This window comes from Chlorocebus sabaeus, chromosome 16 (genome assembly GCF_047675955.1).
Source record: "Chlorocebus sabaeus isolate Y175 chromosome 16, mChlSab1.0.hap1, whole genome shotgun sequence".
NCBI lineage: Eukaryota > Metazoa > Chordata > Mammalia > Primates > Cercopithecidae > Chlorocebus > Chlorocebus sabaeus.
Genome location: NC_132919.1, coordinates 31,067,943 through 31,089,373, shown reverse-complemented (window position 1 = coordinate 31,089,373; position 21,431 = coordinate 31,067,943). Strand labels below are relative to the sequence as shown.

Here is a 21,431-nt window from a genome sequence, read left to right as displayed (position 1 = left end):
ACTCTTAGGCTCAAGCACCTCTCCTGCCTCAGTCCCCCAAAGTGCTGGGATTACAGGCATGAGCTGCTGCACCCAGCTGATTGTGTCTTAACTAATCTTGATTATCAGTGGACATGACTGCAAGAGAATACATAGAGTTCATTTTTACAGTTAAGCTTGTGCTTTATAAAATTAAGTCTCCACCTTGAATTTACACAGATCTAAGCTGACAGATTTTCTCAGTTAAGGGTTTCCTATCCCAATTAGGCCATAGCATCCTTTATGACCATATAATGCAGTATAATCTTTATTTTTGTTTGTTATAGAGAAGTTGGACTGTTAAGGAAATAAATGTATTATCAGAGTCAGTTGAAAAAGGACAGGAAATGCCAGGTATTATTATCAGTCTTTTTTCCAAAATGTTTCATGAATTCACTTTATGTATAATACATATTCAATCAAAAGGGTCCTTTTGAATGAACTCATATTTTGAACCCTCTCCTAACAGCGGTGTTTTTGGAACCATCTAAGGCAGAGGTCCCTATGGATTGATCTTGCTCAACTGACTTTTATTACAGGATATAAGGCATTGCTTTTTGAAATGCCAGCAGACCCTGGGGAAAGGAATGTTGAGAATATTCCTCCCTAAGCATTCCTTCCTATTCTCCCCACTTCTAATCCTTATCCCACCCCCAACCACCAAATTCCATCTTTAGGCTCCAGGTTAAAAAAATAAAAATACTTTCATTCTTCAGAAAGTTTTAGGGACTTCTGTTTTAAGCAATAAAAAGAATTATCAAAGAATTGCAGGGGAAACCCCATACAGAAGACTCATGCTTAGATAAGTATATAATCCATGGGGTCTTGAGGATATTTAACTGATTTGGGAGAGGACGGATAAAGAAAAAGGAGCATTAACCTTGACTATGCCTTCAGCTCCAGCCACCTCTTTAAGAGGAAATTGTTGGGCAGGTGGGAAGGCTAGTCATGGAATGAAACTGTAAGCTGGACCGGGTGTGAGGAGGGGAGAGGTGATAAAAGGATTATACGATAGTGGAACAGAGGCTGAGGAAGAATTGGGACCTGGCTCGGCCTGGTGAGGAGCAGCCTGGGGAGGAGGGGAGAGGTCAGATGGGTCCATAGAAAAGGATTCAAAGGACTCTGAGCTTGGGGTGGAGATTGAAGGAACAGACAGGAGAGAAAGAAGAAAGATTTGGGACGAGTTGCATTGGGAGCAGAGGCTAGGGAGGGACTGATGTGTAAAAGAATGCCTGGATGTCAGGCATCTTAGACCATTTGCCCATTTTATGACAAGAATTACTAGATCTTGTAGGATGGAAAAATTAAAAGTGCCATTTTCTGGCTATTTGGAACCACTGTAGAGTTTGTATTGGGGTCAAGCGGTATTGCAGAAGAAAATAAGGCGTTTAGATTTAGGTCAGGTGTGAGTTGAAGAGGTTTTAAGTTCTTGAGAACACAGGCTAAGGGAGAAGAAGGAGGAATGGAGGGTGGAAGGTTGTTCATAGTGAAGGAGGCAAGCCCAGAGCAAAGAGAGGGTAGAGACACGGGCAGTGGCGGGGACGGGGGTGGCACTTGACACCCAGGGGAGGTGGTGCTTGCCACCAAGGTGAAGGATCAAGGCAGGCATCCCCACAGTGATCAGACACCAGTGGAGTGTGGGTGAATAATCAGGCAGGCATCCCCACGGTGATTAAACACCAAGGGAAGACTCTTCCCGAGTCCGTGACCGGCGCTGGAGTTTTGGGTTCACGGATAAAACGTGTCTCCTCTGTCTCTACCAGAAAAGGAAAGGAACTGAAATTAAGGGAAGGGAGAGATTGAAGGATAGCGCCAAGACTGAAAGGAGAAAGAGGTTGAGGGATAGTGAGAGAGGTTGGAGAAGAGAGTAAAAAGAGGCCGCTTACCTGATTTAAAATTGGTGAGACGTTCCTTGGGCTGGTTGGTCTGAGGACCTGAGGTACAAAGAGCAAAGAGGACCTGAAGAGCAAAGAGCAGGAGGACAGGGGATTGATCTCCCAAGGGAGGTCCCCGATCCGAGTCACGGCACCAAATGTCATCAGTTAAGGCAGGAAACGGCCATTTTTACTTCTTTTGTGATTCTTCAGTTGCTTCAGGCCATCTGAATGTATACATGTGTAGGCTTGAGCACAGAGGCCTGACAGTTCCCTAAGAAAGTGGCTACTGTTTTATTTTAGGGGCACATTTTCAGGTTAACCATTTTTATTTGTTTTGTCTTAGTCTCGAGTGATTGTGCAACAGCCAGGAGAAAGAAGCTTTCATTCTTTCTATCAGGTTAGTAATCCATTATACAGATAATTGATCATTTGCCCAGTTGTGCAGGAAATGAGTATTTGTGTCTTGGGCTTTCCCCTGTCCTATGCATCCCTCATCTCCATTGGCCCCACAACATGTCATGCATGCATGCATGCACGTACGCATGCACCACACCCCCTGCCCTACGTGCTTAAGAGCTTGGATGAGCATGACTGTTCCACCCAGCTGGCAGGAGCTTAGCCAACCAGATGACTGCCTTGGGTGAGCATCCCCCATATTTTCTTGCAGTGTAGATAACACTTTAATGACTGTGGAAGCTTTTGAAATGGTACATTCTAAATGTTAAATTAATTTTTGTTTTAGTTTGAATTGAAGCTGTTGTTTCCATATTTGGGAGTTCCAGAGATCAGAATACAAATGCAGTTTGTTTCACTCATACAGACTAAAAGCAATATGATTACTTTTAAAAAACAATCCAGATTTATAACTTTTAGGGAGAAATGCCTTTTTAATCCATCAAGTTTAGAAAAAAATTTGAGTATTTCAAAAGTGCCTTCAGATTCTAAAGCAAAAGTTTTTTAAATGGCCCTCCTGTTGGCAAGTCTTTACACTTAGAGAACAAGTATGATATATTATTGTAATGTTTAAAGCCCAAAGTAATATAAATCAAGGCTAACAAAGTAACTGAATGGTGACAATACAATTGAATGCGATTCAGTCGAGTTCAGTTTCTTCTAGGTAACTGCTTTGATGGACGCTACTCATTTGTATATATAAGTTCTGGTATATTCATTTTAAAAATCAATTTTTTAAATCTGATAATTAGACTTTTTAAGTAAATGAAAGCATACAGTTTAATTTAGAGAATATAAACATAATACCTTCCAAAAACATGCTCTGTATAAAAGCACTATCAATATTGTGTTTATGGTTCTGTTGGCAATTTGCCATGTTTTAAATAAGCTATTTTTCTACCAAATTTAAAAGAGTTCTGTTTATTTCAATAACCTGTAACTTTTTCCCAGTGTTCTCCCCACTTGGGTGAAAGTATTAAAATTTATCTTTATCCAACACTACAATCATGGTTCCCCAGCTGTCCTCCTTTCCTGAGAGGTACTGATTGATGAGGAAAAGCTGTTTGTTTCCAGTGTGATTCAGCATATGACTGTCTGCTGATGCTTCTTACTTCCGTAGCAATATTGACTTTCTCTAAATTCTGAGACAGAACTATATCCTGTCTGTAACGAGGCTGCTAAGCAAGCAACCACCACAGAGCATAGGATCCTGTTTTACAAATGTCAGCATTCAAAGCAAGAACCTTTGATGCCAGTTATATTGTAAATGAGATGAGACATTTTCAGATTAATTTTCTTTATGACTGCATAACATTCTCTGTAACCGATGACATTGAAGCCCATTTACCTTGAAGGTTTAAAAAAATAAACAAACCAACAAACAAAACTTCTTCAAAGCTAGACAAAGGAAGACGTAAGTGAATTAAGCCCAGAAAATGAATAAAAGCTGGATTACCACTAAGTTCACGTTTGGTTCAATGTACGTCTGGCCAATTTGTTTCTAACTAAATATTTTTCAGCTACTCCAAGGAGGTTCAGAGCAGATACTGCGCTCTCTACATCTCCAGAAATCCCTTTCATCCTACAACTATATTCATGTGGGAGCTCAATTAAAGGTGAGAATTTCCTCTTTGAGATTGCTCAGATATAAATCAATCAAAGAATTGGAAGAGACATTCAATAATCATCTGGTCAAGCCTGCTGCCTTTAGGCCAATAAGCATCTCTTTTATTCTCTTCTATTTTTTAAATTCTCAAGGACAGAGATTCAGCACATTTTTGAATCAACAACTTTGCTTAAAATCAGTTACGATATTTTATCACCATCTGACAGGAAAGAAGTTTTTTCCTATGTTCAATGTTGTCTTTTAATTTCTAATCCTATCCCTATTCCTTTTATTTTGACACTGTAAAAATATTGATAGGACTAGGAAGCCTACCTCCTAAGAAGATTCCGTATGATTTGACCAAAGGCAAGTTAGTAAGACAAAATTAAAATGCACTTTGATTCTCCATTCACTGTTTGTTCGAATATTGATTTTGATGCACCCTAGAAATAGTTTTGTGGCCTTTGAGGCATTTCTATTCAACTTTCAAGTTTTTCCATTTTTTCTCTTTTTTTGCATACAAGCACTTGCATACACTTATATGCAGGCATATTTTTGCTCTTTTATTTCTAGTTCATTTTCTGCTAGTAATTTTACAACTAATTCTAATAATAGTTTGTTGATAATAGTTACACTATTATCCTGTTTCGTAGGAGGGAAGGTATATAAATGCGTATAATAAGATATGGCAGGATATAGATCACAGTATTAATTATTCTGGATGGGTGAGATTATGGATGTTTGTGCTCTGTTTTTCCTTATTTAAAAAATTCTATATTAAAAAATTTATTGCTTTCATAGTTGGGGGAGAAATAAAAGCAACTATAAAGGAAAAAGATCTAAGACATGGAGGCATTTCTTTAAAATTTTTATTAAAATAAACTAATTATACCTGCATTATTGGTTTAGTTCTATTTTTATTGCTGTGCATAGAAATTAATGATATTTTGGTTTCTGCAATTAATTTTCCATTATTTGACATTTAGGTTACAACAACTTTACTTTTACAGTCATCTGAGAGCAGGCATGTTTGGCTGAAAATGAATTAAAAACAAAAAACAATAGAGGGCAACACTCCAGCTCTCTGAGAACTAGCCAGAGGCACTTAAAGATATGTAAAGAATTGTAAAGTCAACTCCTGGAAAGCCAGTGACTGGGAATGTTTGTTTTCAGTCAAATTGTCTTATTGACTAAGTTACTTTTGACCAAGTCATGTAGAGTCCCCACAGAAAGCATATATTAAATTAATAGCCTTTTTTCTAGATTAAATTTAGCTTAGATTCCCTTTTTATCAAAAATTTCCATGTCTGCTTTCCCCACCTTTTTTTTTTTTTTGCTTCCTAAGAAAAACAAAGAAGTAATAAATGATCATAGTCAAAACCTAAAATATGAACCAAAAGGAAACAAAAATACACTAAATCTTACCATACAGAGATGATTATTGATAATGGTTTGCGTCTATATTTATAAATGGAATCATACAATAAATCCTGATTAAATAAACCTGTTTTTATTATAATCTTTCCATGCAAACAAATATAAATTAATATAATAATAGTCTTAACCAGTCCTAAAATGCAGGAATCATATACAATTAAGATATTTGGGGTTGCAGGTAAGAGAAGACCCAATTAAAATCTCCAAAAACAATAAGAAAATTATCTAGCATAACAGGAAACCCTGAGATGGGACAGTTCCAGAATTAGTTAATCCATTGCTTTAATGATGTTGTTAGGGACCCGGGTATTTTTTTGGTTGTTTCCCCAACTTACAGCTCTGCCACACTCAGTGGACAGCTTTGTCCTCTTAGGCTGGCTTTCCTTGTAGTCCCAAAATGTCATCAGAAGTTCCAGGCGTCCCATGCAAAGGAGATGTTCATGGCTCATGTCCTTTTATAAGCTAGGGAAACCTCCCCAGAACCCTCCTCCACTCGTCCTCTGTAAACACTTTCCCTCATGTTGTATTGATGAGAATGGCATCCCATGCCTGTGGCTAACCAGCCATTTTGGTAAGGGAAATAAGATCACTCTGATGAGTTTAGACCAGTGAAGATTTACCTCTTGAGGCTAGGTGGATGCCAGTCACAAAGGGCATGCACACTTAGGAGTAAACAAATCAGGGTTCGATCAGCAAGAAATAAATGAGGGTAGAGGATGACTGTTAGGTAAGCAGCCAACAGTTCCCCACAGTAGGACATTTAGATTTTATCCAGTTACTTTCTGATTTCAACATGGTTGCAGTTTATAATAATAGTAATATCTGATACTGCTGAGTTTTTTTTTTTTTTTTTTTTATGTGCTAGTACTAGGGAGGTGCTTTGCATAAATCTTCATTCAATTCCGACAACCACCCTGTAAGATATATGTTATGCCTATTTTATTTCTGAGGAAATTGAGGTTCACTGAGGTTGAGTATCTTGCCCAAGGAAAAAGCAAAAACCTAGGAGGAGGAGGGGCTGGTCTGGTTGTCTCCTGGACACGAGAGGAACTTGTACTCACCAGGCAGAGAGGTCCCCTTCCAGGGCCCTTCCTCAACAAGTGAGCATCAGGCCAGGTCTCTGTATCCAAACAAGAGGAGAAACTTACTGAGGAAAGGATTGGTCAAGCCTCTGTGGCTGCTGCTGTGGTAAAACTAATATAAGCAGTTACTATTGCTTTATTGTGAATTTCTGTTTACGCACTTGTATTTCCAGTGTGATGGCCACGGCTCTAAAAGGGTAGGTGATTCATCTCTGAGCTGCCTGTACCAGTTAGTAGAGCTGACTTGCGAAATGCGTATCAAGTGAGTGAAAGAATGAAGTTCTAGTTCCAGACTATTTAATAGCTTACTGAATGACTGAGGCTGGCTGTTTTGCTTTTGAGGGCCCACCTTGCCTCATCTGGAAAATAAACCGCCAGATTATATGAGAGCGAAGTGTCATTGCCAGCCTAAACAAGACGATTGTGGAACAAAGAGCCACAAACAGTAGCCAAGCATGTATCTTGGAGGCTCCCACATTCAGCACTTCCATTTGTGATCTCACATTCCATACTGTTGCCTTCACGGATCACGGAGTGGGGATCAGCTTGTCTGAGCCAGCTCAGGACTTGCTCCCTCACTGAAGGTTCCAGAAAAGGGCACAGTGCTTATTTTAGGTGATGACTTTCACACACAAGTGGGCTTTGTATGTGCTAAATAATGTTGCAACTCCTGAAATCATTTTTATTTTCTCTGGAGACTCAACATCCCCTCAAGTGATTTACTACGAAGGCAAACCTTGGTATAACTTAAAGTTAGCTTTTTAATTGTTGAATTTTAACGCTCATATGAAATGTCTGTAACCTAAGGTTTTCATTTTCATCCCCAGTGTTCTATCAATGATGCTGCCGAATTCAAAGTTGTTGCTGATGCCATGAAAGTCATTGGCTTCAAACCTGAGGAGATCCAAACAGTGTATAAGATTTTGGCTACTATTCTGCACTTGGTGAGTAGGGACACCTCTCAGAATGTATTGTCTTCTGCTGAGAACAGGATGCTTTCTCAGAAAACTTTGTTTTTTCCCTGTAGATTTAAAACGTATTCAGAGAAAATTTTGTACATGTTTTAAGAAATTACTGTGTCTGTGATTCTTGCCATCATTTTATAATATTATGAGGCATTTTCCAAGCCACTATAGGGTTGGAGACAACGACTTCAGTTAATTGTCTTTACTGGTATTGTCAAACTTTGAATTGGTTAATTTTAAAGATAAAATAATTCAGCAGTGATGTGACTACTAGTGGTATACATTTCTAGTGACGTTTGAAACATAGAATCGTAGGTTATCAGAATTGGATTTTTGATCGTCTCATTTTACAGGTTGGGAAATGGCCCTGATGGGTCATGACTGCCTCAAAGGCACAGCCAGCTCATCCCAGAGCCAACACCATAGACCACTTTGGCAGATTCATAGGCCACTTGTATCCCACTATACCACACCAAACTTAGAAGCAAAGAACTATGTGTCAGATTTCTTTCATTAACATTTATATAATTAGAGATATTTAAAATACACAGAACATATAATCTTACAATATGAATGACAACATGGATTCAAATCCAGAATAAAAATTACTTTTAATATAGCAAGATTTAACTCTAAATGAATCAGAAATGTACAGGATCTTTATGAAAAATACTATATAGCAATATAAACAATAAATATTCCTGACTAGGAAGACTTTACTATTATAAATTGTCTCATCTGTTTGAATTAGTTTTTAAATACAGTGCAGCAATCCCTTTCAGAATCCAAACAGAAATTTTATTGTGTTTTTAACTTGACCTATTGATTCTAGAATTTTCTGGAAAAAGATCAAGTAAAGTATATTAAAGAAGCGTCATATAGGGTAGGGTGAGGGAAGAGAGAGAACATGACTAGTTCTACCAAACTTAAAATGATAGTGACAGCTGTAGTACTTTACACAAATTCTTTGCACAAATTCAGCACCAGATGAACAGATTAATCAACTGATTGATTAATGTGCTGGACATTTGGTAGATGGTTAGTAAGTATGTATTGCTTATTGAATGAGTGGAATATAAGTAGACTCAAACACTTGAGGAAATTTAACATATTAAAAAGGTGACATTTCAGCTGGGCAGGGTTGCTCACACCTATAATCCCAGCACTTTGGAAAGTTTGAAGTCGATAGATTGCTTGAGCCCAGGAGTTCCAAGACCAGCCTGGGCAACATGGCAAAACCCCATCTATACAAAAAATACGAAAATTAGCCAGGCATGGAGGCACGCATCTGTAGTCCCAGCTATTGGGAGGGGCTGGGAGTGGAAGGATTGCTTAAGCCTGGGACATTGAGGCTGCAGTGAGCCGTAATGCACCACTGCATCCCAGCCTGGGTCACAGACCCTGTCTCAAAAAAAAGGGACATTTTAAATCAGAAAAAGCTAGACTGTTCAATAAATCCCGTTAGAGCAACTAATAACCATGTGAAAAATAGAGTTAGATTCTTACTTGACACCGTATACCAAAATAAATTGTGGATGGATTAAAAAGTTTAAGGAAAAAGGCCGGGCACGGTGGCTCACGCCTGTAATCCCAGCACTTTGGGAGGCCGAGGTGGGCAGATCACAAAGTCAGGAGGTCGAGACCATCCTAGCTAACAGGGTGAAACCCCGTCTCTACTAAAAATACAAAAAATTAGCCGGGCGTGGTAGTGGGCGCCTGTAGTCCCAGCTATTTGGGAGGCTGAGGCAGGAGAATGGTGTGAACCCGGGAGGCAGAGCTTGCATTGAGCCAAGATCACACCGCTTGCACTCCAGCCTGGGCAAGAGAGCAAGACTCTGTCTCAAAAAAAAAAATTAATAAAATAAAATAAAAAATTTAAGGAAAAAAAAACTATAAAAGCATTAGAAGAAAACATCAAATGCTCATAAACCCTTTGGAGTAGGAATGGTCTAAGTATGACACCAAAGAAAGAGAGATCTTAAGGCAAAAGATTCATAGCTTTGATTACATAAAAATGTAAAACTTCCCTCTATCAAAAACATCACTGAAAACAAAAAGATAAATGAGTACAGAAAGGGAAAAAGTAGATGAAACTCTGTTTTTATATGTTGAGATGTATAATGTATTTAAGAAAATAGGTACAAACAAGATCACCTGAATTATATTTTGTATTGGCAAATATATCCTTGACATAATGTTTCATAATGTGTTATTTTTTTCACTTTTAATACAGGGAAATTTAAAATTTGTAGTAGATGGTGACACGCCTCTTATTGAGAATGGCAAAGTAGTGTCTATCATAGCAGAATTGCTGTCTACTAAGACAGACATGGTTGAGAAAGCCCTTCTTTACCGGACCGTGGCTACAGGCCGTGACATCATCGATAAGCAGCACACAGAACAAGAGGCCAGCTACGGCAGAGACGCCTTTGCCAAGGTGAGAGTGTAACTGATCCTCTGTCACCTGGTGTTGATCACAGTTGGAATTCGAGTGAAATCCTATGAGCGTGTATTCAGACATTCTTGAAAGAGGGTTAAGGCTTTTGGAAACCATAATGATACTTTTTGGCCATTGAAGCCTCAGTAAAACTCCCAGATGTAAGCGTCACTGCCAGAAAAGGTTCTGAGAAGAGTGGAAGCTGACTGGGGGCGGTGCTCATGAGGGCTTCATGTGCACAGCTCCTTTCATGGCCTCCTGTGCTGCTTCTCTCACTCAATAATGCTTCGCCAGAGTCACCTGACTGAGCTCTGATCCATTTTTTTTTTAAGCTTTATTTATTTTTAATTGATAATAATTGTATATGTTTATGGGTACAATGGGATATTTCAGGACATGTACATATTATGGAATGATCAGATCAGGCTAATTAGCATGCCTCTTACCTCACTTACTTATCATTTATTTGTGATGAGAACATTTAAAATCCACTCTTAGCAATTTGAAACATTATTAATATTGTTAACAACAGTCACCCTGCTTTGCGGTGGATCACCAGAAGTTATTCTTCCTGTCTAACTCAAACTTTACCGTTTGACGAACGTCTCACACTTTCTGCATCCACCCCCGTCCTCTATCCTCTGGTAATCACCATTCTATTCTCTGCTTCTATGAGTTTGACTTTTTCAGATTGCATAGAGGTGAGATCACACAATATTTGTCTTTTTGTGCCTGACTTATTTCACTTAGCATAATGTCCTCCAGGTCTGTGTACCACGCCTGCAGTGATAGTACCACAATTTATTTAACCATCCATCTTCCTTTTAAGTCATCCACTTTGCTTCCCTTTTTTGCAACTGCAAACAATGCTGCACGTCTTTATACATCTATGCTTACACACTAGTGCTTTTGTTTCAGTTGAATGGATTCCCAGGAGTAGTCTTGCCAGGTCAAAGGGTATACTTATTTTATTTTTATTTTTTGAGATGGAGTCTTGCTCTGTCATCTAGGCTGGAGTGCAGTGGCACAATCTTGGCTTACTGCAACCTCCACCTCCCAGGTTCAAGTGATTCTCCTGTCTCAGCCTCCCAAGTAGCTGGGATTACAGGAGTGTGCCACCACACCTAGCTAATTTTTGTATTTTTAGTAGAGACAGGGTTTCACCATGTTGACCAGGCTGGTCTCAGACTCCTGACCTCAAGCGATCTACCTGCCTCGACCTCTCAAAGTGCTGGGATTACAGGCGTGAGCCACCACACCTGCCATATACTTATTTTAAACTTCATTTTTACTGATTTTATGATTGTATGGTAATATTTTATTGTTACTTTTATTTCATTACTAGTGTATTTGAGCATCTTATATTTTTGTAGAGTATTCAAACATATTCTAAGAAATGCCTGGGTATATCTTTTGTACATTTTTCTTTGGAGCTGTTATCTTTTTATTGTCAATTTCTATCTTAGCATATCATAAACTTTAACGCTTTGTCTATTTATCTGTGTGGCAAGCATTGTATTTTCTCATGTCTAACTTTTGTTGTTGTTTTACTAGTTGATTAGTTTACTGTCTATTTCATTTTTTACTCTTGTAAGTTAGTCTTGGGGGAATTTGAATTTTTCCTAAGTGCAATGGAGAGCAATAGGGAGGACTTTAAGGAGGGGCAATGACTCAAGTTTGCTTTTTTTTTTTTTTTTTTTTGCTGGAGTGCAGTGGCACGATCTCAGCTCACTGCAAGCTCTGCCTGCCGGGTTCATGCCATTCTCCTGCCTCAGCCTCCCAAGTAGCTGGAACTATAGGTGCCCGCCGCCACGCCCAGCTAATTTTTTGTATTTTTAGTAGAGACGGGGTTTCACTGCGTTGGCCAGGATGGTCTCAATCTCCTGACCTTGTGATCTGCCCACCTCGGCCTCCCAAAGTGCTGGGATTGCAGGCGTGAGCCACCGCGCCCAACCTTTTTTTTTTTTGAGATGTTGTCTTGCTCTGTCACCCAGGCTGAAATGCAGTGGTACAATCTTAGCTCACTGCAACCTCCACCTCCTGGGTTCAAGCAGTTCTCCTGCCTCAGCCTACCGAGTAGCTGGGATTACAGGCACCCACCACCATGCCTGGCTAATTTTTGTATTTTTAGTAGAGATGGGGTCTCATCATGTTGGCCAGGCTGGTCTCAAACTCCTGACCTCAGGTGATCTGCCCACCTTGGCCTCCCAGAGTGCTGGGATTACAGGCATGAGCCACTGCACCTGGCAAGTTTGCATTTTTAAAATGATCATTCTGGCTTTAGTATGGAGAATGTTATGAGGGCTAGAGTAAGAATGGAAGCAAAGAGGCCAATTAAGGGGATATTATGTTAATCCAGGAAAGAGATGAGGGCAGCTTGGACTAGAAAGGTGGAAGTACAAATGGGGAGAGGAGGAGGATTTGAAATGGACTGTGTTGAGAAAATAAAATCCATAGGACCTATTATGTGGAGAATGAGAGAAGCAAGGATAATACTTTAACATGGTCTGGCTCCAGCCCACCTCTCCCGCCTCATTTCTTACCATACCCAGCCCCGCTTTCTTCAGCCTAGCATATTAGTCTTCTCTCAGTCCTCACAGATTATCCTGATCCCTTTCTCCTTCCAGTCACAGGGCCTGTGCACATCTGTTCCCTCTGCTTGGACTGCTCTTCTCTACTCTCTTGCCTGGCTGCCTCTTACTCATCCTTCTGGTCTCAGGTCAAGTATCACTTTCCCAGAGAGGCCTTCCCTAACCTCCCTGAGCACTGCATAGATTAAATTCCCCTAAGACCCCATGTACCTCTCCTTTAGTGTGGATGTGTATCTGCGAGGTGGGGGGCAAGTGAGAGAGACAGAGAGAATAATTTTTTCCTTCACTCTGTTCCCTAAGTTTCTTGGAGATTGAGACCATATTTGTGTTTGCCTAGACCTGTATCTCTAACAAACTATTTGTAATAAGTATTCAGCAAATATTTGTTGAATAAATGAGTGAATTTCTAAGTGGTGCTATTTATTTGTGGCTAAAAGTAGGATAGGAACAGTTGTTGGAGGAGGAAAGATCAAGAGTTCTTTGAGTTTGAGATGGCTGTGAGATATCGAAGAGTCAGTGTCAGGTAGACGGTCAAACTTGTGAGTCAGGAGCTCAGAGACTGTTCTCTGGGTCTGGATTTGGATAATACCTTTAGGAGTCATATTCGTATTATTTAATCCTGGGTGAGATGATTTAGAAGGTGCTAGAAAGTGAAGAGAAGAGGACCAGGAAGAACTCCAACTTTTAGAAGTCAGATAGAGGAGGAGACTACCAAAGGTCACCAAAAAGGAACATCTAGTGAACAAGTAGTAAAAGTCAGAAAGACTGTTATCCAAAAAGAGAAGAGTATTCCAAGAAGGCAGTGAAAACCTAGGTTGAGTGATGCTGAGTGACAGAGCAAAATGTCCGTATGAGGTACAAGAAAGTATCTATGTAAAGGTGCTGGGAGTCTTTGATGAGCCATTTCAATGGAGTAATAGGATGTAAGTGGAGACTGGAGTGGATTGAAGAGTAAAGGGGAGGTAATGGATATGGGTGAAGAGAGTGGGTAGCAGGCAGGATACGTTAAAGAAAGTTTTCTAATGATGTGACATTGCAGAGTACACGTGTATCGGGATGTGTGTGTTAGCATGTGGTGCCTTTGTCCGTGTGTGGCTTAGTGTGTGTGTGCTTGTGCATTGGATGTGTGTTTGATTCTCAAGGAATTTCAACCCTTGATCTTTGGCTCAGATCTTCATTTAGCATTAGAAATCAATATTTATATTTTTAGAATTCATATAGCTTAGTAGATCATAGATATTAACTCACTAGCTCTCAACTCTTTATAATTGATGAAATTAATAATAAAGCAATGAACTGGCTTATTCAAGGGATCAGGCAAACTATTGATATAGCTGGGCAGGGAAACATGCTTGGAGGGTGTCGTTGGAATTGGTGTAATGACCAGTAATAATCTTTTAAAAATACAAGCTATTTACTTTAGTTTTGCATACATCATGTAGTTTGGGTTTTTTTTAAATGGACAGTCTACATTTTCAATTGTTCTGCTGAGGCTAGTAATGGCTATGCTAAACAGTGAGAAGGGGAACAGGAATTTAAAACTGATCACAAATCCAAACAGAGGACTCATTCCCAAATGGGCAAGCATTTATGATGCTATTTTCCTTGCAGGCAATATATGAGCGCCTTTTTTGTTGGATCGTTACTTGCATCAATGATATTATTGAGGTCAAGAACTATGACACCACAGTCCATGGGAAAAACACTGTTATTGGTGTCTTGGATATCTATGGCTTTGAAATCTTTGACAACAACAGGTAAACTGGAAAAGATACTTAAAACCTTGTTGCCTATTTTCTATTTGTTGAAACCTAATTTATTCCTTTTCTTGTAGTTTTGAACAATTCTGCATCAATTATTGCAATGAGAAACTGCAGCAGCTATTTATTCAGCTGGTTCTGAAGCAAGAACAAGAGGAATACCAGCGGGAAGGGATCCCCTGGAAACACGTGAGTGGACTCTTAATGGAAAATGCCTTCATGTGCTTCTCATATTATTGATAACGTCAAATTTTATTTTAGGTATTTCTTGATCTTTTAGGGGTACTTGAAACATCTGAACCTTAGCTTTCCTTTTTGGGATATGTAAATACAATTAATTTCATCATTTTTAGGTGGGATTGCTATAATTTGATAGACTCCCTTGTTGGTGCCCAGAACATCCTGAGTTAGAACCAGTAAACCTGTTTTCACTTTATGACTGATGCCACGCGGGCTTTCTGGTTCGTAGCTGTCTGTTAGAGTTTAGCATACTTTATTAAGTTTTACCTTAAATTGGCTGAACTTTGCTTCAGAATCTAGTTTCTTCTTCCCTTTTTCCTCCTTTTTCTCCTCTTCTACTTTGTAGACTATATGGTATTTTATTATCTTCAGTTAATGTTGTTTATATTCTCTGAAACCTGGGCATTAAAACACTTGTGTTACTTTCATCTCCATTTTTTTGTGTATTACACTTCAGTCATCACCTCTACTCTCATCAATCTTTGGGGACTTTTGTATTTGTCAGAGGCAAACTAATCTAGTAAGATATAGCTGGAAAGTACAATGGGTCCGTGGTGCAAACCACAGAGATCATAGCTAAAAGGCATGACTTGTTCGGTTTTTAAATTTCCTATGATAAGACCTTCTGCTTATGATAGAAATGAGACATAGTAATTTTTCTTGTAAACTTGTATTTTTAAGCAATTTTGAAAATGAACTTGAAAGATACAAAAACTTTTAAGTTTCCATAGTTTGAGTTTATAAGATTGTTCATCCTCTTGCCAGAGAATAAAAATAAAGCCAATATTTGTTTTTTGTTATCCAATATAATGGCAGCAAAAAATTATTTGAAATACTATATTTAAATGACTTTTATCTTCCTTCCTACCTTTCTATTTTCTATTTCCTCTCATTCTGAAATAAAGAGACAATGATATAACAAATAGCTTGCCTGCCTCAAAATTGTATCTTTGCCTTCCATCATGTGTTAAACGTTAGAATACTATAAAAAAGTTGCTCAAGTATATTGGCATAAATTTTACCTATTTGCAAATAAACCAAAGAGTTACTTTATATAACAATTATCTATAGTTTGATTTAAATAGTGAACTTTCTTAATACAATTAAAATTTAATTCAGTTCAATTAAGTGTATATGAAACTTTCTAAGAATGAAACTGTTGTATAATACACAATATAACTGAAGCTTGGATTTTTAATACCAAATGTAATCATAAAACTTGTTATTGGGATGTGATTCCAAGGTACTAGTCAAAAATATCCTTTAACAATCAGAATATCAAATTTCATAGGCATAATTGACAACAGAGTAATTCCAAACATATCAAAAAGAATCAAGAATCCCAAAATGCAAAAAATTTTAGCTAAATAAACCAAGAAATATTTGTCCTAGAGGGAGCAGAAGGCTAACCCCAAAGTAACAGCTACTCACTACATGCCAAATCCCCCCACAATTAGAATCTCTGTTCTGGGTAAAACCCCAAACTTCTAAACGTAGTGATTCTTTTTAAAAGATTTTTTATTACGGAAAATTTTAAACACACATTAAGAAGAGAGACTACAGTACAGTAAATCCTATATACCCATCACCTAGCTTTAACATTTACCAGTAGATTGCCAGTCTTATGCCATCTGTATTATACCCACCTACTCCCAGATTATTTTGAAACAAATTTCAGATATCACATTATTTCATCTATTCAATTGGGTATCTGTTCAGTAAATATTTCCATGTATTTCTCTAAAAGAGTTTTACAAAAACCGTAATCACGATACCATTATCATACCTAAAACATTAACAAAAATTCCTTGATATCATAAAATGTCCAGTCAGTATACATGTTTCATATTTCCTCAGTTATCTTCTGATTGTTGTTTTGCAGTTTAAATTTTGATCCAAATAAGTTTCTTACATTATGATTGATAGGTCTCTTGCATATCTATAGATTTTCTCCTTAATCTTTCTTTTTTTCTTTGAATGATCTCTCTTTGCAATCTTGTGTTGAAGAGAATGAGTCATTTGTTGTAGAGTTTCCCACAGTCTGGATTTTGCTAATTGCATCCCTCAGGTGCCATTTAATATGTTTTTCTGTTTCTTGCATGTCCTGTATATTGGTTGTTAGATCTAGAGTCTTGACTGGATTCAGGGTCAGTTTTTTTCCACAGCCCATTTCGTAGATTGTGTGTGAACTTCCACCAGGAGGTTCATAATGTCTGGTTATCTCTCTGATAACATTCACTTTTAGAAGTTTTTGATGCTGTAGTTTGCAAATCATTTTAACTATTGAGAACTTGACACTCAAGCACAAAGCTGTTTTATCTGGAGTATGGATGAGAGGCCAGAGCCCTGTGTCCCTAAACTACCCCATCACAACTCTTCTGGCTCCTGGTATCGCTTAGCAAACCTCATGGGAATGCCAAGTTGCTGGAAGACCTTAGTTTGAAAACTACTGGTTTAAGCAATGTTTGAAGCAGTATTAAACTTACAAACTGAAAGTTACTAGCGGAGACCAATAGCTTTTAGTAATGTAATTGGAATTTTAGAGAAGGTAATTCTTTAGTCCCTGGAACAAAAGACTTGGTCTTTAATTTCATAGTCCCAAAGTCTAAGATGTCAACTATTAATATAGAGCTCCTGCTTTTTGAGTAGTATTAGGATTTTTTTGCAAAGATAGAAATAACTTTTCTCCCTAATTAGAAATGTAATAAATGCCCATAATGAAAGTAAATATTTAGACTTACATTGCTTCACCTCAGTACCACTGAAATTTTATGCCAGATAATTCTTTGTTGTAGAGGCTGTTCTATGCATTGTAGGATGTTTAGCAGCATCCCTGGCCTCTACCCACCAAATGCCAGCAGCACCCCTACCCCATTTTGACTAGAAATGTCTCCTGACATTGCCAAATGTCCCCTGGTGGGCAAAATTCCTCCTAATTGAGAAACTTTAATTTAGACAAATCAGAAAAGTATAGAAAACAAAGTAAAAACTACCCAGTTTACAGGTTTCAGTCCATAAGATACAGAAGAGAATATGCAAGACTAGAAATGGAGCTAAAAGCCACGTACAAATAGCTGGCATAAATCCTTGGATTTTAAAGCATGAAATGGGAATACATGAGTTACTTGAGTGGTCTATTATGAGTATGTAGACCTTACAGAAGGTAACGGAGACAACGATCAGTTTAGGTAACTCCTGCATAAGATGGGACATAGCAACACACAAGATTAAACTATGTGATCATAAGCTGCCCCTCGTTGCGACGTGCAGCTTGCCTGAGTTGGACCTTTGTGTGCCCTCTGTGTGTGGTGATAGGTGCATTGCAGGCTATCAGAATAAACAGGTGTGGCAGAGGATTGTTGGACAAACCTTGTATATATAGAGTTGCTGAAAAGCCAGAAGTTAAGTATAACTTCATTCAGCTTGTGGAAGTAAAGGAAAAGCTTTTTCTTATCTTTTATAGATACTTATTTATTCAGAATTAAATTCTTTATATTATGCCTAGAAAAATGTCAAAATTCAATAGAATTTTGAATAAGCTTTTTAACTTTGGGAAAACTGAAAGAAATGCTCTTTTGGAGTTTAGTCATTCAAGGTCATGTAACTAAAAATGCAAGTTCTTTTTTTTCCGTTTTAAGTGGAGTTTATTTAACACTAAGAGATAAAGGGTTGTTAACAAACACAATAACAAATGGACGTCTGATTGGTATGAGGCATTACTCTGTACACATAATATTGATATTTTTGTGTACCCTCAGTGCATAGCATTTACACACAGAGCCACTGCTGCACAGCACAAGAGTATCTGAAGAGGCTGAATCAGACTAAGGCTGTTTAACATACTGAAATTTTTTAGTATATATATTCTATATGAAAACAGAACTTTTGAACTGGCAAGTAGAAGGCAACTCTGCCAAACACTTCAGTTAAAGCCCCCACTTTAGTGCACAGTTCCACCCCTTCCATCTGCATGCATGACACATTAAGAGTATTTAAAGGTAAACGAGGCAGTTTGTGGCAACCACAGCCATCATTATGAACATATTGCACAAAATTTCTAAAACTAAACATTTAACTTGTACCCTGCTTTTATAAAAATGCAAGTTTTGTGTAGTACCTTAACTTTATTATCAAGTAGTATATCAGATAATACTTTAAGGTTATTAGTTGGCCCTTTGTGGAAGGTGGACCTTATGATTAATGGCAGGCAGATTTGTATGAAGGAGTAGGGTTGGGTGTGGGATCTGGAGGCAGGATTAAAATGAGTTTGTAATGGGAGAAATAGTGTCTACCTTATTATATTTGCCTTGGGCTATACTAATCTCAGACAATGTATTTCATGATAGAAAGTTAACAAAGAAATTTAAAAATAAATCTCTGTTAGAATGTGTACTCGTTTTAGTGTAAGACTTCTTTAATGTCACCCACACATTGACACCAAAGTAGTTTTATCTAAACTCCTGATACAAATGGGGGTACTGGGGTTTAACCTGGCCTGGTCACTGTTCTCTTCAGAATTGCCTCCTTGCTGTGTCCTACAGATTGACTACTTCAACAATCAGATCATTGTTGACCTCGTGGAGCAGCAGCACAAAGGGATCATTGCAATCCTCGATGACGCTTGCATGAATGTCGGCAAAGTCACTGATGAAATGTTTCTTGAAGCACTTAACAGTAAATTAGGCAAACATGTCCATTTTTCTAGCCGAAAGGTAATGTGTTTAATGATACCTTCTTCTCCCTTTTATCTGTGAGATTCTCCTTATTGTTTGATGGAGTTAAATGACTTTATTTGTTGGGTTAAAAGAATGTCCCCTTTTATAAGAAAGAAAAGTCACAAACATCCATTAAATGATCTATTGCTGTGGATAAATTCTGCCTCTCTGGTTTATAGTATGAAGAAATTGATAAAATCATGTTAATCCAGGAGAGGGAGCTCCAGACTATACAATTTCGTAGAAATAGGAAAAATGAGCATGATTCTTTAGAAAGCATGATGTCATTTATAACCAATCGATGTAGAGGCCTTGCTCATGTGCTAGAGTTTTACTCCTGCATCTGATAATTCTGGCATGGAAAATAGCTTTTGTCCTTGACTTTATACTGTAATCCTCAGTAACAAAATGTGTTGTGTACTCTGCCGTACTTCTTCAGACCATATGACTTTCTTGAAAACAGAGAGATTCTAGTTGTAATTCTAGTTATTACAAAGAAACTTATTCATTAAATAAATGGGTATCCTTTTAACTCTCCATTTTTCACGATCTAAAAATGTCATAAACAGATCACATATCTGTAGTAATTGGTGGCAATTGTGATTATCAGACCTTTGTGCTGATATGGACATATCATTTGCATGGAATATTCCATTTGCATAGTATTTGTTCAAGAAATTCGTGTTAGAAGAGGAAGACATCATCATCACCCCTGAGACTTCCCTGCACATAGTCTTGTCTAGTAACCATATGCTAAAGGGAAAACAGGCCCCTGCTCCTTCACATCCATAGAAGAAGGGGGCAAACATTTCTGCCTCTCCACAGTTCCATATAAATCTATGACACTGCCATTTTTTAGTGTGAATGAAGTCTATTTTCTAACTTCGTCTCCTTTGAAATTATGTAATCAGAACAGGGAAATTCTACAGTTAACTAGCGAAAGCCCAAATCGTCAAGAAATAGATTACTAGCTGATATTGATTTTTGGCCAGTTTTTTCTAAAATATTCTCCTTGGTCTGTTACTGAGGATTGATTGTAACCCTACTACAAGTTGGCTTTCAGATACTACAGTCTACTCTTTCATATTAGGATTTTGGGTTAGGACTGCTTCAGTCATTCCCCATTTACACCACAAATACCTAATAAGTGTTTCTCATCTTCCAGGTGCAATCCTAGGTGCTAGGGACAGCACTGAGCCAAGTTAGAAGTCACCTAAATAATTTAGAGTGATGTTTTTAAAGATGGCATGATTACATGGGCAAATGTCCTATCTTTGAGGGAAAGTTTATAAATGACCTTTATAATCACAGTTCAGGTTTTGGAGACTCACTTAGCACTGTGCCTACCAGATGGTAGACATTCAATCAGTGTTTGTATAGTTGAATTGAATTTTTCCCAATCATATCAAATAAATCTTATTTAAATTTTCATTTAAATTAGCTGTGAGTCTCACATGAGAATTCAAATCTACCTCATTTTGATACCTTCTACCTTGGCCATTTATATACCTGAATTAAATGTGTCAACCAAATATTTTGAAATATAATGCCATTCCTTTTTTTTTTTTTTTCTTTTGAGATGGAGTCTCACTCTGTCGCCCAGGCTGGAGTGCATGGCGCCATCTTGGCTCATTGCAACCTCCGCCTCCCGAGTTCAAGCGATTCTTCTGCCTCAGCCTGCCAAGTAGCTGGGATTACAGACACCCACCATCATGCCCAGCTAATTTTTGTGTTTTTGTAGAGATGGGATTTCACCATGTTAGCCAGGCTTGTCTTGAACTCCTGACCTCAGGTCATTTGTCCCTCCGGGTCTTCCCAAGTGCTGGGATTACAGGCATGAGCCACCACGCCCAGCCATGTCATTCGTAAGAGTACCTATACATACTACATCAGTATTTGCTACTGATTTGACATGAAATGCTAAATAGTAATTTATCTGTGGAGAGGGTTTTCTTTTTCTTTTTCAAATTAGTGGGAGCCCAGGTTTCCCAACTTTTAGACCAAGTAGCTCTTTCTTTTGGTATCCCTAAGACAAGTGCTGAGATAGTGATTATTTATTTGTTTATTTATTTATATTATTTTAGATCTGGGGGGTACATGTTCAGGTTTGTTACATGGATATATTGCATAATGGTAAGCTTTGGGCCTCTAGCATACTTATCACCCAAATAGTGAACATTGTACCCAATATGTAATTTTTCAACCCTCACCCCCCTACTTTTGGAGTCCCCAGTGTCTTATTTCCATCTT

At 38.1% G+C, this 21,431-nt stretch overlaps 1 protein-coding gene across 2 annotated transcripts in view; it reads left to right on the top strand.

Moving 5' to 3' along the window:
• MYO1D (myosin ID) overlaps nt 1-21,431 on the top strand; it is a 376,912-nt gene that overhangs the window by 100,018 nt on the left and 255,463 nt on the right. For both annotated transcript variants that reach the window (XM_008010998.3, XM_073004844.1), the window contains exons 5-11: nt 2,239-2,292; nt 3,869-3,964; nt 7,301-7,417; nt 9,672-9,875; nt 14,078-14,223; nt 14,301-14,415; nt 19,008-19,178. In XM_008010998.3, coding sequence (XP_008009189.1) covers nt 2,239-2,292; nt 3,869-3,964; nt 7,301-7,417; nt 9,672-9,875; nt 14,078-14,223; nt 14,301-14,415; nt 19,008-19,178 — 903 coding nt within the window. The remainder of the gene's footprint in view (nt 1-2,238; nt 2,293-3,868; nt 3,965-7,300; nt 7,418-9,671; nt 9,876-14,077; nt 14,224-14,300; nt 14,416-19,007; nt 19,179-21,431) is intronic.